The sequence below is a fragment of the Phyllostomus hastatus genome, unplaced genomic scaffold (genome assembly GCF_019186645.2).
Source record: "Phyllostomus hastatus isolate PE091 unplaced genomic scaffold, TTU_PhHast_1.1 phas_contig_40, whole genome shotgun sequence".
Taxonomy (NCBI): domain Eukaryota; kingdom Metazoa; phylum Chordata; class Mammalia; order Chiroptera; family Phyllostomidae; genus Phyllostomus; species Phyllostomus hastatus.
In genome coordinates, this window is record NW_025333872.1 from 84,198,365 (window position 1) to 84,215,139 (window position 16,775).

Here is a 16,775-nt window from a genome sequence, read left to right on the forward strand (position 1 = left end):
TGTTCACCAATCCGGAAGCTCTCTGAACCCTGTCCTTTTGGGCTTTTCTGGAAGCTTCATTACCTAGGCATGGCTGACTAAACCTTTGGCCATTGGTGACCGGTTCAACTTCCAGTCCCTCTCTCCTCCCCAGAGGTCAGGGTTGGGGGCCGGGCTGAAAGTTCCAACCTCTAATCTCAGGTTGGGTCTCCTGGCGACCGGCTCCCATCCTGAGGTGGGGTCCGAAAGTCACTTCATTCACATAAAAATGACAACTTGGTTGCTCTCATCACTTAGGAAATTGTAAGAGATTAAGGAGCTCTGAGCCAGAAATGGGTCTAAGACCAAATATATATTCCTTATTATAAAACACAATATTGCAGGGCATAACTATAAAGTCTTAAACATGCTATCTTGTGTACAGGTGCGTTCTGTTTCAAAACCAGAATACTGTACCTGAGCGGCTTAATGAGCTCGCTGACTATCTCCTGGTGCAAGAAGCGAGGTCGGGCAGTTTTAAGGGGATGGCCCTTCAGCATCCTGTCCCTTCGTCTCTGCCTTCCTCAGCCGGGCGTCATGCCCATGGTCCCCAAGGCGCTGCTGCAGCACTGGGTGTGCCATCCTTGCATGGCCCGCTTTATGGGCAGTAAGGGCAGTTTTCCTTTCCTTCTTTTTCTTTCTTTTCTTTTTTTAATCGGGAGGAAACATGTTTCCTGGGAGACATTGGCTCACTTCCCCTGGTCTCACCGGCCAGGGCTCAGTCCCTTGTCCATGCCCTGGGTGTATGGGAGGTTGAAGCTGTCCTGCCTTTCAGACTCTGTAGTCGTGTTTTGGGGGACTCGGACGGCAAGGAAGAGGTGAGTGCCGGGAGGTGTCTGCTGGGTAGGCAGCCAGCTGTGAGGACAAGTCTTCTCGTTCACCAGTTGACTGATGCAGAAGTTCCTTCGCTTAATTCCTGGACATCTTCTAGTTCACCAGTTGACTGATGCAGAAACTCCTTCACTTAATTCCTGGACAAATCAGAGGCTTGAGGATGTCCAGTTCGTTATAGTAGAAGGCAGTGGAATCTCATTGTTAGAAATGTTGCCCCGGCAAAGCTGGCTCCCTCTCAGTCTACACACGTGTGCTAGCTCTGCTCTCTGGGGCACGATAGAGTCACGCCCCCTCTTCATATGGTACCTCTTCAGTACTGGAGGACAGGTTTCAGATTCCAGTTTCCATTCATTACCCTGAAGTCCAGGGAATCCCTACCATTCCTCCTGTGAAAGGGTTTCCAGACCCTTAGAAACCACTATTAACTTATCTTAAAACGTGCTGTTCAAGCAGATAAGAGCCTTAAATAACTGCTTAGCACAGCTTGTAATAACACATGCTTCAGAAATGGGGATTTATTTCCCCTTCTCTTCTCCTGGTGCTGCTGGTGGCTGTTCTCCCACCACAGGGACAGCCATTTCCTAGAATCTGGGTCTGTGTTAAAGTGACCTGAGATCACTAACACCCTGTATCTTTCGCGTCACTCTTGTTCGAGTTGAGGGGGAAAGAGACTAAGTCTCCAAGGTCGTTTTCAGTGTGGGCTCCTCGGATGGGGCTCCTGTCCTCTGAAAGCGCAAATAGAAATCTGCTGGTGAGATGGCAGGGGGAGGGGGGCACGCTTTGAGTGACGCACCGACCCCTGGTTGTGTACCTGGAGTGTCCCCAAATCTCTTACAACTTACAAAAAAAAATTTACCTTGATGAAAAAAGAAGTATTCATAGTTCACTAGAAACACTTGATGTTTCCCAAAAGAATCAGCAACGAGAACCGTGTTCACCTTAGGGCACCTAAAAGTATCCAAAGCTCTTTCTGGAAGCCCTGTGGGTAGAGTACTGAGGAAGAGGACAGGCGGCCTCAGGTGGAGCCTCAGGTGGAGCCTCAGGTGGAGCTCCAGCTGTACCGGTTAGTGACCCTGTGTTAGTGACCCTGTGTTAGTGACCCTGTGTTAGTGACCCTGGGTCAGTTACTTGATGCCCCCAGGAGCTCAGTTCCTGCATCGTTGAAAGGGGCCACAGTAGTGCACCCCGCACAGGGCTGTTGTGAGGACGCCTGGAGTCGAGAGTACCGGTGGAACACTTAGGAAAGGCCCTGCTGTATTACTGTGTGGTTGGCAGTCTGCAAATGGGCCTCTTCTTGTTCCTTCTCACTGTGGTTTGACTCTCCTTCCCACCGCCTATCAAGTCAGTCCCCCTCCTTCCTACAGGCATCGTTTTGTTCTGGGTCCTGTTACCACCATGGCCTTTTCTCAGGTCGTGGCTGCCTTGTGCTTTCTTCTCTGTGAACACGAGCAGGGAAGTAGCGTCACGGCAGTCCCATGCCTTAGACTGCACACAGGCAGCAGACACAAGGCCCATGGGCTGAATCTGGCCCCCCACCTTGTTTTATCTGGCCCAGCACCTTGTTTCTACCCGGTGGCAGCGCCGAGCTCTCGTTTAAGGAGTAGTTACATTTACACAGTCCTAAAATTACATTGGGTCCTGTGAAGGCAACCGTGAGGCTGGTGTGGCCCCCAGTGAAAATGAGTTTGGCGCCCCTGCAACCCTTCACTGGCTCTCAGTGGCCCTTTGTTTAAACCCAACCGCATCTTCCCTGCAGGGCCTCCCAGTAGCTGGTTGGCGTCCCTCCCTGCTGAGTAGCCACTGTTCCAGCCACACCTAACTACTTGTGGTCTGCGAAGTGTGGTCTTCCCTTTCTTTGCTCTCCCTGTGCCAGGGAAACGCTTGGCTTAAGGCTGTTCGACTCCAGGAAGCAAAGGAGCCCAGATTGGCCCGGGAGCCATCCTGTGATTCCTGGAATTTGCACCTATCAGGTTCTTTTTGTTCTTGCGCTTACTCTCCATTGTTCCTAGTAGACTGGAAGCCCCCTGAGCACTGGGAGGGCCTCGTTTACCTCCTTCCTATTGAGGGCCCAGACAGAGCCTGGGGAGGGGGGCCCACCCCGAACTCAGAAACCTGTTGAATTAAAGAAGCCATGAACTTCAGCAATGTCTGTACTTGTTCTTTTCTGTTATTATCTAACTAAATCTGTTTTTCATTATCTACATGCATTTATAAGAATACAAGTGATTTCTTTAAAAAATTTCAACATTGAAAAATTTATTTTCTTTAATTATTTATTGACATGACCGTATCACTTCTCATACTTTCATACTTTGAATGGTAAAAGTATGATTTTACTTTGTGTGGCTTCTGTATTTCTGGGTTGCCTTTTTGTTTTATTTTTCTGAGGAGTGTTTAGAAACACATGCTGGATGAGTGTTTTGGTTGCTCTCTTTCTCGAGCCAAGGGAAACAATAGAAGGAAATGAATGACAAATGTTAACATCTGAATCTCAAATTAGGTTTGATGCCCTGAGTGCAGAGCTGCTGGACTGGATTTCGAAATCAAAGACTGCCATTCAGGCCACGGAGATAAAAGAATATAAGAAGATGCAAGAGACTTCAGAAATGAAAAGGAAGTTAAAGGTAAAACATAAAACAAAAGTATACTCGTGAATAAAATATTTCACCAGGATAGATTTACTTTGGTATAACGATGTGATGGGATCCGAAAGCTTCCTGTAAAATAAATGTAGCAATAATGTAGCTGTTAGAATAATATTGTAGTAAATTTTGCACTGATTTAAGTTGGCTGGTATCAGATCCCTGTGTGGAAGAGGGATTTTTTTCTCTTCTTTCTTAATGAATGAGTTGTGTAGTAAGGAACAATTACTTCCTAAGGTAACCTAAATATTATTTCTGTTTTTAGCTAGATTAGATCTTAACCTGGTACCAATATCTTATGACCTTGTGTAGAAGAGGTTTTGCTTTCCGAATACAACAAACTATACTTATACCTCCTTATCCACAGCTATTGGCAACCAACCACTGACCAAGAATGTTAGCTGGAGAATTCCAGAAACAAACAGTTTATAAGTGTTAAATTGCATGCCGTGCTGAGCAGCACGATGAAATCTCACACTGTCTCGCTTCATCCCACCTGGGACAGGAACCCCACCTTTGCTCGGCGTATAGGCTACCCTCCCGGTAGTCACTTAGTAGCTGTCTTCATTATCAGATTGTCTGCCAAGCTGTCCCAGTGCATATGCCCAAGTAATGCCTATTTTACCTATCATGGCCCCAAAGCACGAGAGTAGTGATGCTGGCAATTCAGATATGCCAGAGAGGGAAGGTGAGTACTGTGCAGTAAGGTGTTTTGAGAGAGAGAGAGAGACCCCACGTTTACATAACTTTTATTACAACATGTTGTTATAATTGTTCTCTTTTTCTCTTTTATTCTTAGTTTCTTGTTAATCCCTTATTGGGTTTTCTCTATCATAGGTATGTGTGCTTAGGAAAACACATAGTGTACGTTGGGTTTGGTGCTGTTCACGGCTTCACGCATCTCCTGGGGATCTTGTGACATATCCCTTGAGAATAAGGGGGATTACTATATTTCAGATTTCTTTAATATATTCTCTTTGGACAAGAGACACATTTTAAAACAGAAATACTATTCAAGTTGAATGGTCGCTTAGCTCTGCTACTTTGTACCCACGCGGACATTACTGAGATTGTGACGGGAGATCGTAGTGATTTATGTCACTGGTGTTCATTCAGTCTCGGTACATCCTTTAGTGAACTATTTGGGTGTCCAGAGCTAGTCTGTATTGCCACCCACATCAGCAAGGAAGTTTGTCGGTAAGGAGTTGGAAGAATGTTTAAAAAATGTGTGCATCCCTGATGTTGGTTGGAAAGTGGTAGGTGCCATGGGAATAGAAAGGAAGCCAGGGCTGCTGCTGTCAATTCCGCACGGGGGACGAGTCCGGACGGCCAGGCGGCACTGCGCTGGCAGTGAAGTGGGGTGTTGGAACTGGAGGAAGGCCACACCAGGCAGGGGTGCCCCTGAGCAGAGGCGCGGAGGTGGGTGAGTGTGTTGTGATCTTTGGAGCACACACTTGTTTCCTGCAGGTGTGTGTGTGTAAAAGTAATAGAGTTCAAGGTTGGAGAGGTGGTGTGGATTCAGACCTTGACAGACTCTATATTTGGATGAGCGGTTGAGACTGATTTCTGCCTTAGCCTTCCATTGTGACTGCTCCCATTTGGAGGTCACCCGTGGTGGTTGGTTTCTAAATCCAGAGGATGGATTTCTGTTCTCGGCAGACCTGCTCTTCCCACAGTATTTGCCACTGTTTACCTTTCCCGTCTTACATTCTCGTAGCCCTTGGCTTCATTCTAAAACGTAAATCTGATTACGCAGCTCCAGGGCTTGCAATTAATGTAATGGCTTCCCGTTGCTGTGGGGATGAAACGTGAGGGCCACAGTGCCCCCGCCTGCCAGGGCCGGCCTGGTTGGCTGCATTCTTGCCTGCTGCTAAGTGCAGCCTCCTCACCTCTCCTTCAGCCGTCTGCTCTGTTCCTACTCTCCTGCCTTCACCACGTGCCGTTTCCCAGAATGGCCTTTCATTCAGCCTTTGTGCTACGTGACTGAACTGCCCTCTCTTCCCATAAGCCTCCCTCAGCCTCGTGTGGAAAAATTAAGCGATTCATCTCGACTTCCACATTGCTCAGATGTCGTTATTTGTTTATATGCCTGCTGCGAGTGCTTAGAAAGCGAGGGTGATTTTTCACTGAATGCCGTACTTGCGGCACTCAGTCGAGTGCGTGGATTGTGGGCGGAGGGGGTGATGACCGTGGGCAAGGGGATGGGGAAGGTTGTTCACCCGGGAGCCCAGGGAGTGAGGAGAGCAAGACGCGAGGGCCGTGTTCCATCATTTCAGGTGCTTCTTGCCGTTCTGAAAAATCAGTAGATGATAGTAATGATCGTTTTACAACCCAGTCCTCAAAGGCATTAAAGTGGCAGAGAATGTGGAAGTTACAGGGATCTTTATGGAACAAGTGCCACAAAATATTGAGTTACATGGGATCTAGGCACTATTTACCTTCACAAATGGTTACTATAACAGTGGAGGGGTTAAAAATAACAGTTGTGTGTGTTTGTGTAAGGCATGATTGGAAGTTCCCGTATTTTCCTTTAATATTTATAAGTTAATTTATTTTGTTGTTTTAGATAAGTGATAATAGATGCTGAATGGTTGTAAAAAATGTTAGAGAAAATTTAGTGATTGCTTTAATCTCTATTTTTTCTTGCAAATTGGGGAAAAGTCAGCTTAATTTGTTTTTAAGTAAACAATATCTTAACACAAGGTATTGTTCAAACAAGTAAAAGAATACCTTGTTTGAACCAATACCTGCGTGGAGAATTCCTAAGTCCAATCCACCACTACCATAAAAAGTATAAAAAAAGCAGTTTGTGCAAAGCAGGTAATAGTTTTTCTCTAGTTTGATGATGACTTTTTGCATTGGTACTCAGCTTAACAAAAAGAAATGGTATTTCTTAGACTTGTTATTTATCGATCTTTGACTACAAAAATGGCTGTGTTACTTAGCCACGTTAAAGTTGGTGTAGATCAAAATAGGATAGCTAAATTTATTTGACAGTGCTTACAGGTAGTGCCTGTTAGAAGCGGCCTTCTTCTTCTGTGGGTCGTCTGGTTGAAATAACGTGGGTTCCCTACATGTTCTGGTTGTGTACTTATGGACACAATTTGAGTAGTTAAGTAATAGATAAATATCAGTTGGGAATTGAGGATGGGAGAAATTTCAAACACTGACTGTGCACGCATAGGTGTGTGCGTGTGTATGTATCCCTGTGGGTTGTTCAGCCTTTTCTTAGAAGTCATGGCATTTATCTTCCCCCTGTCCCTAAGATAAAGGGGCATGGAGAATATCAAACCATAGGGACATGGGTATTAGAATTAGGCCGTTTTTAAAACAGAGAGGATAGAACACTTTAGTTTGGATACTAAAGTGTATTGTAATTATTTGTAAGAATTTGTGACTGAAGTTTGCAATAAACTCTAGACTTAATACCAACAAAGAATACTGGGGCTCAAATTATTTTTATCTCTTTTTCTGGTTGATTAAATTTTGTTCAGTGATCTTTGTTATAGCACATTCAGTTCATTTGACTCAAATTCTTAATTTTATGGTGTGGCCTATATGGAGGCTGTATATGTGAATCCAAGATAGATATCTTGGATATAAACACTAATTGTACTTATTTCCTCTTGATAGGAACTTATAATTATAGTGTACAATTTTTTTTCTTAAAAAGAAACCAAAGTTTTATGTTGTTTGTTTGAATTTACCCTTTAAAGTTTAATCATCGCTGGTGTTCTGGAGGCATCCTGGAATTGCATGGTGTTGTAAGGTAGTGTTCTCTTAGGTAAACTTTGTAACATCTGCAGAGAATATCGGAGGGCCATTAGACATTAAAACGTAACATAGCATCAGCATTACATTGAAAAGAAAGCTTGCAGTGTTCTTACATTGAGACTCTGTTTCCAGGGATTGGAAAAGGAGAAGACAGAAAGAAGCCCCAGACTGGACGAGCTAAACCAAACTGGACAGATGCTTCTGGAGCAAATGGGAAAAGGTGAGATGCTTGATTTTTCTTTTCCGTATATGTATCTTTAGATGATGGCATTGAATAATATTTATAGTTTGACAAATCAAATGTATATGTTTTGATACTCTTACCCTCTTTGCTAGAAAAATAGTTTTTAGAAACATTTTTGTCAGCACAGTGTTTTTTCAAATGAAATCTTGTGCTGAGGCTGATTATATCAAACTGATAAAAGCAAAGCTGTTCTGCTCTTAGATAGGAACAAGGCACTAACACCGATACCTCAGCAAAACCACTCCTGCTGGTGTAGAAGGTTTTAAAATCCCTTCCTTTGGGGTTATATATATATTGGGAATTTGTTTTTGGAGAGATGAAGTTACATTAAGGTAAATTCATTAAGGTTATTTAATTTTTTGATCGCTTTTAGTATGCTATATCAATTTATTTCTTTATAGTTAAATTTGATGTTCTTTGTATTTTTTAAAAATGATTTTATTTATTTATTTTTAGAAAGGGGAAGGAAGGAAAAGCAGGAAAGAAACATCAGTGTGTGGTTGTGTTTCAAGAGCCCCCCACTGGGGACCAGGCCTGCAACCCAGGCATGTGTCCTGGCTGGGAATCAAACCGGCAACCCTTTGGTTCACAGTCTGGTGCCCAATCCACTGAGCCACACCAACCAGGGCATAATGTTATTTGTATTTGAAGTTTTTACCAAAATTAAAAAAGCTTTTCTTTTTGAAATAGACCCAGTAACTCGGGAGTATAAAGATGAATGTTTCTGTTATGTAATTTTGTGTGTGATTCTTCCTTTGCTTTGGAAGACATTTCTCCTAAGCTGTGCTCCGTAGTCTGTGATGTCAGTGCTTTGGAGGTCTGCTTCCATTAGACCTATCCCTGAGCGAAGCCACAGACCCCGAAGCGGAGTCAGGAATGCTAGTTTGACAGGAATCTTCAAAGATGTAATTTTCAGTCTTTTTATTTTTAGAGCTTTTATTATAAACATTGTAAACAGATACACAATAAATAGAATATAAGGAATCTCCTTGTACCCATTACCCAGCTTCAATAGTTAATGGTATTCTGCTGTTCTTAATTGTCTAGGTCTCTACTCACTCCTCATCCCTGATGATCTTTTTTACCATTTATTTTAAGTAAATTTACTTATACTGAAATACATGAAACTTAACTGTGCTGTTTTCACAAACCTACACACTCAATATATCACTATATAGGACATTTCCATTGCTCTAGAAAGTTCCCTAATGGGCCCTTCCCCCACCCCCAACCCCGAGAACCACATTTTTTAAAAAGATTTTGTTTATTTATGTTTAGATAGGGGAAGGGAGGGAGAAAGAGAAGAGAAACGTCTATGTGTGATGGCCTCTAGCATGCCCCCAACTGGGGACTTGACCCGAAGCCCAGGCATGTGCCCTGACTGGGAATCGAACCAGTGACCCTTTGGTTCACTGGTCAGTGCACGATCCACTGAGCTCCAGCCAGGGCAAGAACCACATTTTTAAAAACCTAAGATAGTTTTCCCTCTGCCTTTTCAAAATATGTTGATTTATTTTGTATATATACTAAGGTCATACACAAATATGTATGCATCCAGTATAAGTTCTTTATTTAGAAATTATGCAAATGAACCCATTATAGATTGTTAGTACAATTTAATTTCTTTCATCTCCTTCCTTCCTCTCTTCCTCTCTTCCTCTTACCCCCTTTGTTCCTTCCTTTCTTTTTCTTTCTCTCTTTAATAGATTGGTATTTTTATTCAACATCTACCCCAGCAAAGTGTCTCAGTTACTGGGTGTGGGCACCCCTCATGGAGACTACTTTTAACAGTACTCACTTGAGGAGACCTAAAGACACAGAAAGACTATACTTTATCCCGATATGCTGATTCTTCCAATAATTATAATAAATTGTGTGCTAAATTTGGGTTAGTTACTATAGTAGATTCTTCACTTCTGCACCAGCATTGTAGCATAGGAACCAGACTTCGTCTGGTGTGGATGTGGGGTAATTTCATGAGTCCGCATGGTGATTTCCCCTCATTTCTGTGCTTAGTCAGTGTGGTAACATTAGAGTGCTGAGACTGGTGGAGAAGGCGGCCCAGGGGAGAAGCTGGTGGGAGGCAGTGCGTTATAGCGAGAATGGCAGGGGGCTGGGAAGTGGGAGACTTTGGGGTTGCCTGTCCTTGTCTGGTTTTGTGTCTTAGTCTTTGCTTCCTGTGCTACAGCTTTTGTTGGATAAAATATTACCCCAAATAGGCACATCCTATAAAATATATACACTGGAAACTGAGTTTATGTGAAGGAGCTACTTGCAACCTATCAAGTGCATTCTTGGGTAATGTATGATGTGACGTATAAAGGAATATATGGTATGTAAAGTAAAGGAGTGACTTTCGTGACCCAGTGTATGCATGTTTAATTTCATAAAAAACCTTTTATATTTTACATTGCCTTTTTTTGGGCTTTGGGAGAGCTGGAAATACATTTGTTACAGAACCCAAATTCTATTTATGTAAAAAAAATATCTGTTATGAAAATTTTTTTAGGGTGTGGTTGGAAGCTGAGAAATGCAGGCATTGACCTGAATAGGCCTTATATGTTCTGGGTTTAATTTTCTCATTTTTTGAAGGGTCTTTGCTTTTTGTTAGTGAGAGAATGCAAATATTAAAATAAAATCTCCCCACTGTTGTCCATGCTATCCATTATTCTGATTTTACAGTATTGCATGTTACTTCTCCCCATGTGGTTAGTGCTGATAATTCTGCTGCTATAAAACCAGAAATGTTGAACAGATATGAAAGCACAATTGAATTATTCTTTTCATTGCCCTCTCTCCTCCCTAGAAATTTGAAATAAGTCCCAGAACACTGATAATTAACATAGAGGGTGTTTTTTTTTAGGGTGTAATTTGGCTACAGTCTGCATAGGTAAGGAGGCAGGTAAATGATTGGTTCAGTTAGAGAAGTATATTCAGTGTTTCAGTAAAACAGATGTTCAAATGATCGTGTCACTGGTTTCCTCCAACGTCTCCATCTCAAATCCCACCACGATGAAACTCGCGAGGACGCTTCTGGTTGATGCCTGTGAACTGTTTTGTGACACCTCACGCGGCATCACAGTGTCGTAAAGATGAAATACCTGTCTCACTGGACTGCTGCTATACCCGATTGTTTTGGTTTTACTTACCTTGTTCCCAGAGACTGCCAGCAAAAATAATAGAGTAGTTGGGCATTTGGCTTTAAGAGTAGTGACCCGCATTAGTCCTGGCAAAGTATGTAGGCCCAATGGTCCCATGTTTTGTAAACATTTCCCTTGATTTCAGCAGTCCAGTCACTGAAAAGTATGAAGTCAGGTGAGCGTATGTGGCAGGAACATGTTATATTTCAACACTTCTAGGTAACTAGTAAGATGATGGGCTATTGATGTGCCTTTGATTAGTCATCTAGGAGCTGGGTGTTTTGTAGAGATAGAAAAGTTATAACTCAGGGTCTCTGGGAACAAAAGAATTATTTTAAAAAACAAGATGCAGTTTTCCTATTCTACAGTGCATATTGTGCTTTCCTTATTATTTGATATTGGTCCAAACTATGTTATCTGAAGGTCGGAGGAGGGAAATTTAAATCTTGATAGTTGGTTTGAAGGAACACAGTAAATGGATCAGGAAATACTGTCAGTGAGTGAAAGAAGGAATCAGAGGGGTTGCCTCAGCGTCCCTGGCACCTAATGTGCATGCCTCTTGCCTGTTTTCTAGTTGAGGAGCAATACTTCTTCGTCCCAAATAATTGTGTTTATCAGTGTGGTTTTCGTGTTTCACATACATTGCTGACATGAGGATGAAGGGGCTGATGTTGTTCTCTTGCCCGCTTAGAGTAGAAATGAGCTGGCGGAAGCCCAGCCTAGGTCTCTGTTCCTGTTAGTTTGCCAAGAAAATGTTAGTTTGTTATGTTTATGACCCCCGTTAATGGGGATAATTGAATTTGGACTGTGGTGTGAATGTTTTGCCTACGTCTAATTAATGTTCTATTACCTGCATCATAGACAGTGAACTTCAGCAAGTGACATGGGTGATATGTTCAAATTATGTCATGTTTGCATTTCTGATTATCAGTGGCTACAGTGTGTTACAGACATTTTTGAAATTGCGTCGTTTGTCGGTTGTAAGTGAACTTTTGTCGTACTTGCCTTGTTTTTTCTTTGCGCTGTCATTACCCTGGGTTTCGATGGTACAGGTTTACAAAGCATGATTGTTTGTATTTACTTCCGACTCAGAGGATAAAGATGTCCAGCCCGTTTTCTCAATCTGCATGCCCTCCTCAGGAGATACAGACACTTTTGCAGATTTCATAGTATTTTTATGTGGTTTGATGATACTTTATATTACAGGGCAGACTATGATAAAACCTGTGGTTATATATAACTTGATTATTTCTGTGAACATTCTCTAACTCTCAAAAGTGTGAGACGAGCAAAGGTGTGTATGAGAAATAGGTCCTGGAGATATAATGTACATAAATAAATAAAAAAAAAACCTGTTGGGATATTCCCAGTTAAAAAATAATTATAAGATGTCAGTAATCAACAGAACAGTGTTTTTTTTTTTTTCTGATCTGTTCCTGAAGTCAATATCTGCTGCACCGACATCATGGTATTTGCTGGCCTGCGTGCCCAGCAGGCTTGCGGATGCTTGAGTGCCTGGCTGCTGGCTGCTGGCTCCTACACCGCCCAGGTTGCTTACAGCACTGGGGATTCTTGCGGGTCATTTTGCATTTCCTATGACAATGTGGTTTGGCCTCCAAAGACTTGAGCTGTCTCCTAGTTTTTCTAGCCAGCTGCCCTTTTTCTGAAAACTTTTTCTGTCTGCCGTCTGATGTCAGGGTACCAGGCGAGTTCAGACAGTTCATTTTATTTCCCTGCCTTAGACTAGCAGCTCGCAGAGTGCTAGGATGCCAAGGATGCGAACACACTTTCTACGGAAAAGCAGTGGCCGAAATTCTAAGCTCTAATGATGTTCCTTTTGTGATAGTCATACCACACCGGGAGCTGTATTTCAAGCTCCTCCTCTGTCACTTTGGTCAGGGAATCGAACAGTTATTTTTAGCATCATCGTCATTATTATTGCATCATTATAATTCATAGTGTATACTTATTTATTTTGTATTGTAATTAACTATATATTTTTTATTTTAAAAGGGGCTTTTGAATGATCATCATATATTACATTACCTCTGTATTTTGAATATGCTAGAATATTTATAACAAATTCCAAAAAAGTTTTGTCATGATATATGAAGTGTCTGCTTGTTTTTCACGTCTGTGTAGAAGGTCTTCCGACTGAAGATATACAACATATCCTGGAGAAGGTATCATCAGAATGGAAGAATATATCTCAGCGTTTGGAAGATCTGGCAAGGAAGACTCAGCTCCAGGAAGATATAAACACTTACTTCAAGCAACTCGATGCACTCGAAAAGACCGTAAAGACAAAGGAGGAGTGGGTGAAACATGCTCCTCCTTCAGAATCTCCCCAGCAGTCCTTGCTGAGTGTGAAGGTAAAGAGCCAGCCATCTGGCACGTGAAAGAATTCTACGCCCAGTCCTGTATTTAGAAAGATGCTCCTCGTGTCATGGACGTTAGGTTAATTCTGCTCTGATTGACTCTGTTTGAGGACGTTCATCTTCAGTGAGTAATATGACCACATTTTCTCTTCACAGCGGGAACTGGCAAATCTCCTTGGCCTGCACCCCAAAATCAAAATGGTGCGTGCCAGCTGCGCAGCCCTGAAGGCCAGGCGTTCTGCTCCAGAGTTTGTCCAGCAGGGTTTTGATCTGCTTCTGGGCCGCTACCAGTCTGTGCAACAGGATTTAGAGGATCGTCAGCAGCAGCTGGAGAACGGTAAACATAAACGCACTGTGTCGTCTATCGCCTCCCCGGTTGCCTTCACTGAAAAACTACTCCCTGTATTGAGACCTGTAGTACGTCTGCTTGTTTCGAAGCAGACTCGCTCTGTTGTCCTCTGTGCCTGCCCCTGTTCTAGGTCCGAAAGTGTAGTCCGACTGTTTCCCAGATCTGTGATTGGTTGTTAAAGTGTAAACAGCTTTCCCAGGCTGTAAAAGTGTGTTAATAGGATATAATGATTTTTAAGGCTGTTTTAAAAGGGTGCTGTGTCTCCCTTTCCTTGTAGGAGGCCAGGCAGTATTATTTCTAAGGGCGAAAAAGAACGGTAAGTTACTTCAGTTTGCTCAGGAAGGTTCACGTTTTAACAATACCATCCTCTCTTTTCAAAGAAATCCTGTCCCTGTTTAGAAGTCTGAACAATTTTAAAGAGTTTTTACTTTTGGAATAAATCTGGTTTTGAAAAGTTGACTTAAAAATTTTGAGAACTCATCCTTCAGCTGTTATGTATTGTTTTCTCCTAGGCTGTTGTTTAACTCAGGAGTTGTGTTGTGTTAGGTAATGTTATAGGTAGGGCACGTGAAAGAGCTGTACATTGAACTACAGCCTTACCTGCAGTAGTTGTAGAGTAGATAACGGCAAGCAAATCTGTCACGTGGCCTTTCTTCTGGGAAGGCCTCTGGACACCATACTCTTTGTTTGTTGAATTCCTTTAACCTAGAGTGTGAAATATTTGAAAGTACCTCTTTTGCGATTTACTGTTAACAAAATATGCTTTCATTTTTGACAAGAATCAGTTGGCAATTGAAATATTTCATTTCTTGAAAAATGCCATTTATTTTTCATTTTTAATCATGGTAAAACACATATGGCATCAGTGCTACCACTTTAACCATTTTAAGTGTCCAGGGCGGTCGTGTTCAGTGTACTCGCGTTCTTGTGCCACCGCTCTCCAGAGCTCTCTTTATGGTGTAAAACTGCAGCTACACGCATTAAACCAGAGTTCTCCATTGCTCCTTCCGGATAGCCCCTGGCAACCACCCTCCTCCTTTCTGTTTCAGTGGGTTTGACTGCTCTAGATTACTCGTAAGTGGAATCGTCCAGTGTTTGCTTTCTTGTGACTGGCTTATATCACTTAGTATAAGATTCTCTGAGTTCATCTATGTTGTAGCATGTGTTAGGGTTCCCTTCCTTTTTAAGGCTGAGTGATATTCCGTCATGTGTATACACCACATTTTTGTGTATCCACTTATTTGTCGATGGGCATTGGGGTTGTTCCACCTGTTGCCTGTTGTGCATAATGCTGCTAGTTTTTAACTCAGGACACTAGTCTGTTTCATCACTTCATGCTTCAAATAAGCTTACTTCCTTTCCACGCAAGTGTTGCGTGTCTGTGGTTTTTACACTGGGGGGTGAAGTAGACTTCGTTCCAGTTGGCTTTTGCAGTCATTTCTTCAAGCGCCGGTGACAGCCTGGCTGTGGGGTTCTGATAAATGTCCACCGCCCTGTGGATGGCAGTTCCTCTGCTGCTCAAGCTTAGAGGAAGACTGGCTGAAGGGGTCTTTGTTTTCTCCTATTCTTTCTGTGGCTACCAGGGAAAAAGAGATTGTGTGAGATGAGAGGAACATTGTAGTGCCATCTTCAGAGAGGCATTCCATCATGACAAAATGAAGACAAATGACAGTGGGTTAGTTAATATTTCAAACATCGACGTCCGCAGGAATGATGTCACTGTCTGACGCTCGCAGATGCCGGTGGAATGACTTCAGTGACTCACAGAGACCCTTTTAAGTTTTAATCATGGCATCTAAGTTCTCATGTATTTGAATTCACTTATTATATAAGGAAGATTAATGGTCTGTATAATAATATTAGGTTCTTAGTACTGTTTTCTCAAACCAAGTGTTTTTAAATCACCAGAAATGAAGAGCCAGCCCGGGCATGCATATTTGGAAACACTGAAAACACTACAAGATATGCTAAATGATTCAGAAAGTAAGGCCCAGATGTCTTTGGATGTCTTGAATGACCTTGCAAAGGTGGAGAAGGCCCTGCAAGGAAAAAAGGTGACATATATTTTAGCTCTTGGAAATCTAGAATCATTTCTAATACAGGTCATATTTTGAAATATTTTTTCAACCATTTAAAAAATATTAATCACTTTTGGTCATAACTGGTCAAAAATGTCTTACAGTTTGGAGATTAGTTACTATAATGTAGCACTTTAGCTAGAAGAAAAGATAGTTATATTAAATGTTTTAATGGGACGAAACCCATGTTTTTCTCCTGTGGTAATGAACTTAAAATTCTCAACCTGCTTATAATCTAAAATATCTTTAATAAAATGAACAGTGTCAGTTGAATCGATGGGTTGTCCTTTTCCACTGTTGAATAAAAGTACTTCCCTGGTCACTTAAGATACACGGCTCTGAGCCGTCTCACCAGCTACAACAGATCCACCCGTGAGCCCCGCACACGCGGCCCTCACCAGGCGAGCGGTTACAGAGGTCTTTAGTGTCGAGGATGTGTATTATGCACGGCCCACGTGCAACTCATGCAGGGAAAACTTTAATGTTTTTGATTGTGCTTGTTTTTTTTAAATGAGTTTTGCACAGTTTTTTGATCAAATGCATTGTAAAAGTTTACTTTTTCACAGCGCATGTTATTACTTCTGTACAGGCAAATGGTTGTGCATACTGTTAATGTCTTAAAATTTTTTCCAGGCCCTTGATGAAATCCTTGAGAGCCAAAGACCTATGTTACATAAACTTGCAGAAGAAACAAAGGCTTTAGAGAAAAGCGTTTCTCCAGACGTAGAAAAAATGTACAATCAAGAATTTAACGATATTCAAGGGAAGTGGAACAAAGTCAAGGCCAAGGTTTCCAAAGACCTGCATTTGCTTGAAGAGATTATCCCCAAACTGAGAACGTTTGAGGTAAATGCAGAGGCGGTTAGGAGTTTATTACAGGGTAAAATAGTGTAGTCATTATCATGTAAGATTCAAATATCTATTATGTGAGTATTCTGCATTTTTTCTAGTCCTACATTTATTATGTACTTACGTTGGGATTTATAACTTGCTTACCAAAGATATACTAGAGAGCACAAAGGTAAAAGAAAATTGCTTAAAATGGCCAAAATAATGTTCTGGGGCTGCAGACCCCCCTGATCTGCAGGCCGGTGACTAGATCGTAGTGGTAACGCAGAGTGGTGCACGTGGCCCAGGTAGTAGCAGAGAGGTGAGTCACTGAGGCTGGTCTTTTTTTTTTTTTTTTTTTAAAGAATTTAGACAATTGAAGTTGAAAAATCTGAAGTAGACCCTCAACAGACAGTGTCAGTTTGGAAAAGCAGGTACTTGGAGGTTCACAAAAACTCAGAAACAGGACCTTTATCTGAGAATGGTATAG

At 42.1% G+C, this 16,775-nt stretch overlaps 1 protein-coding gene across 6 annotated transcripts in view; it reads left to right on the forward strand.

Moving 5' to 3' along the window:
* The window catches only part of UTRN (utrophin), a 453,043-nt gene that overhangs the window by 127,592 nt on the left and 308,676 nt on the right, over nucleotides 1–16,775 (forward strand). For all 6 annotated transcript variants that reach the window (XM_045842802.1, XM_045842803.1, XM_045842804.1 and 3 more), the window contains 6 exons: nucleotides 3,353–3,476; nucleotides 7,401–7,488; nucleotides 12,795–13,024; nucleotides 13,187–13,367; nucleotides 15,288–15,433; nucleotides 16,091–16,303. In XM_045842802.1, coding sequence (XP_045698758.1) covers nucleotides 3,353–3,476; nucleotides 7,401–7,488; nucleotides 12,795–13,024; nucleotides 13,187–13,367; nucleotides 15,288–15,433; nucleotides 16,091–16,303 — 982 coding nt within the window. The remainder of the gene's footprint in view (nucleotides 1–3,352; nucleotides 3,477–7,400; nucleotides 7,489–12,794; nucleotides 13,025–13,186; nucleotides 13,368–15,287; nucleotides 15,434–16,090; nucleotides 16,304–16,775) is intronic.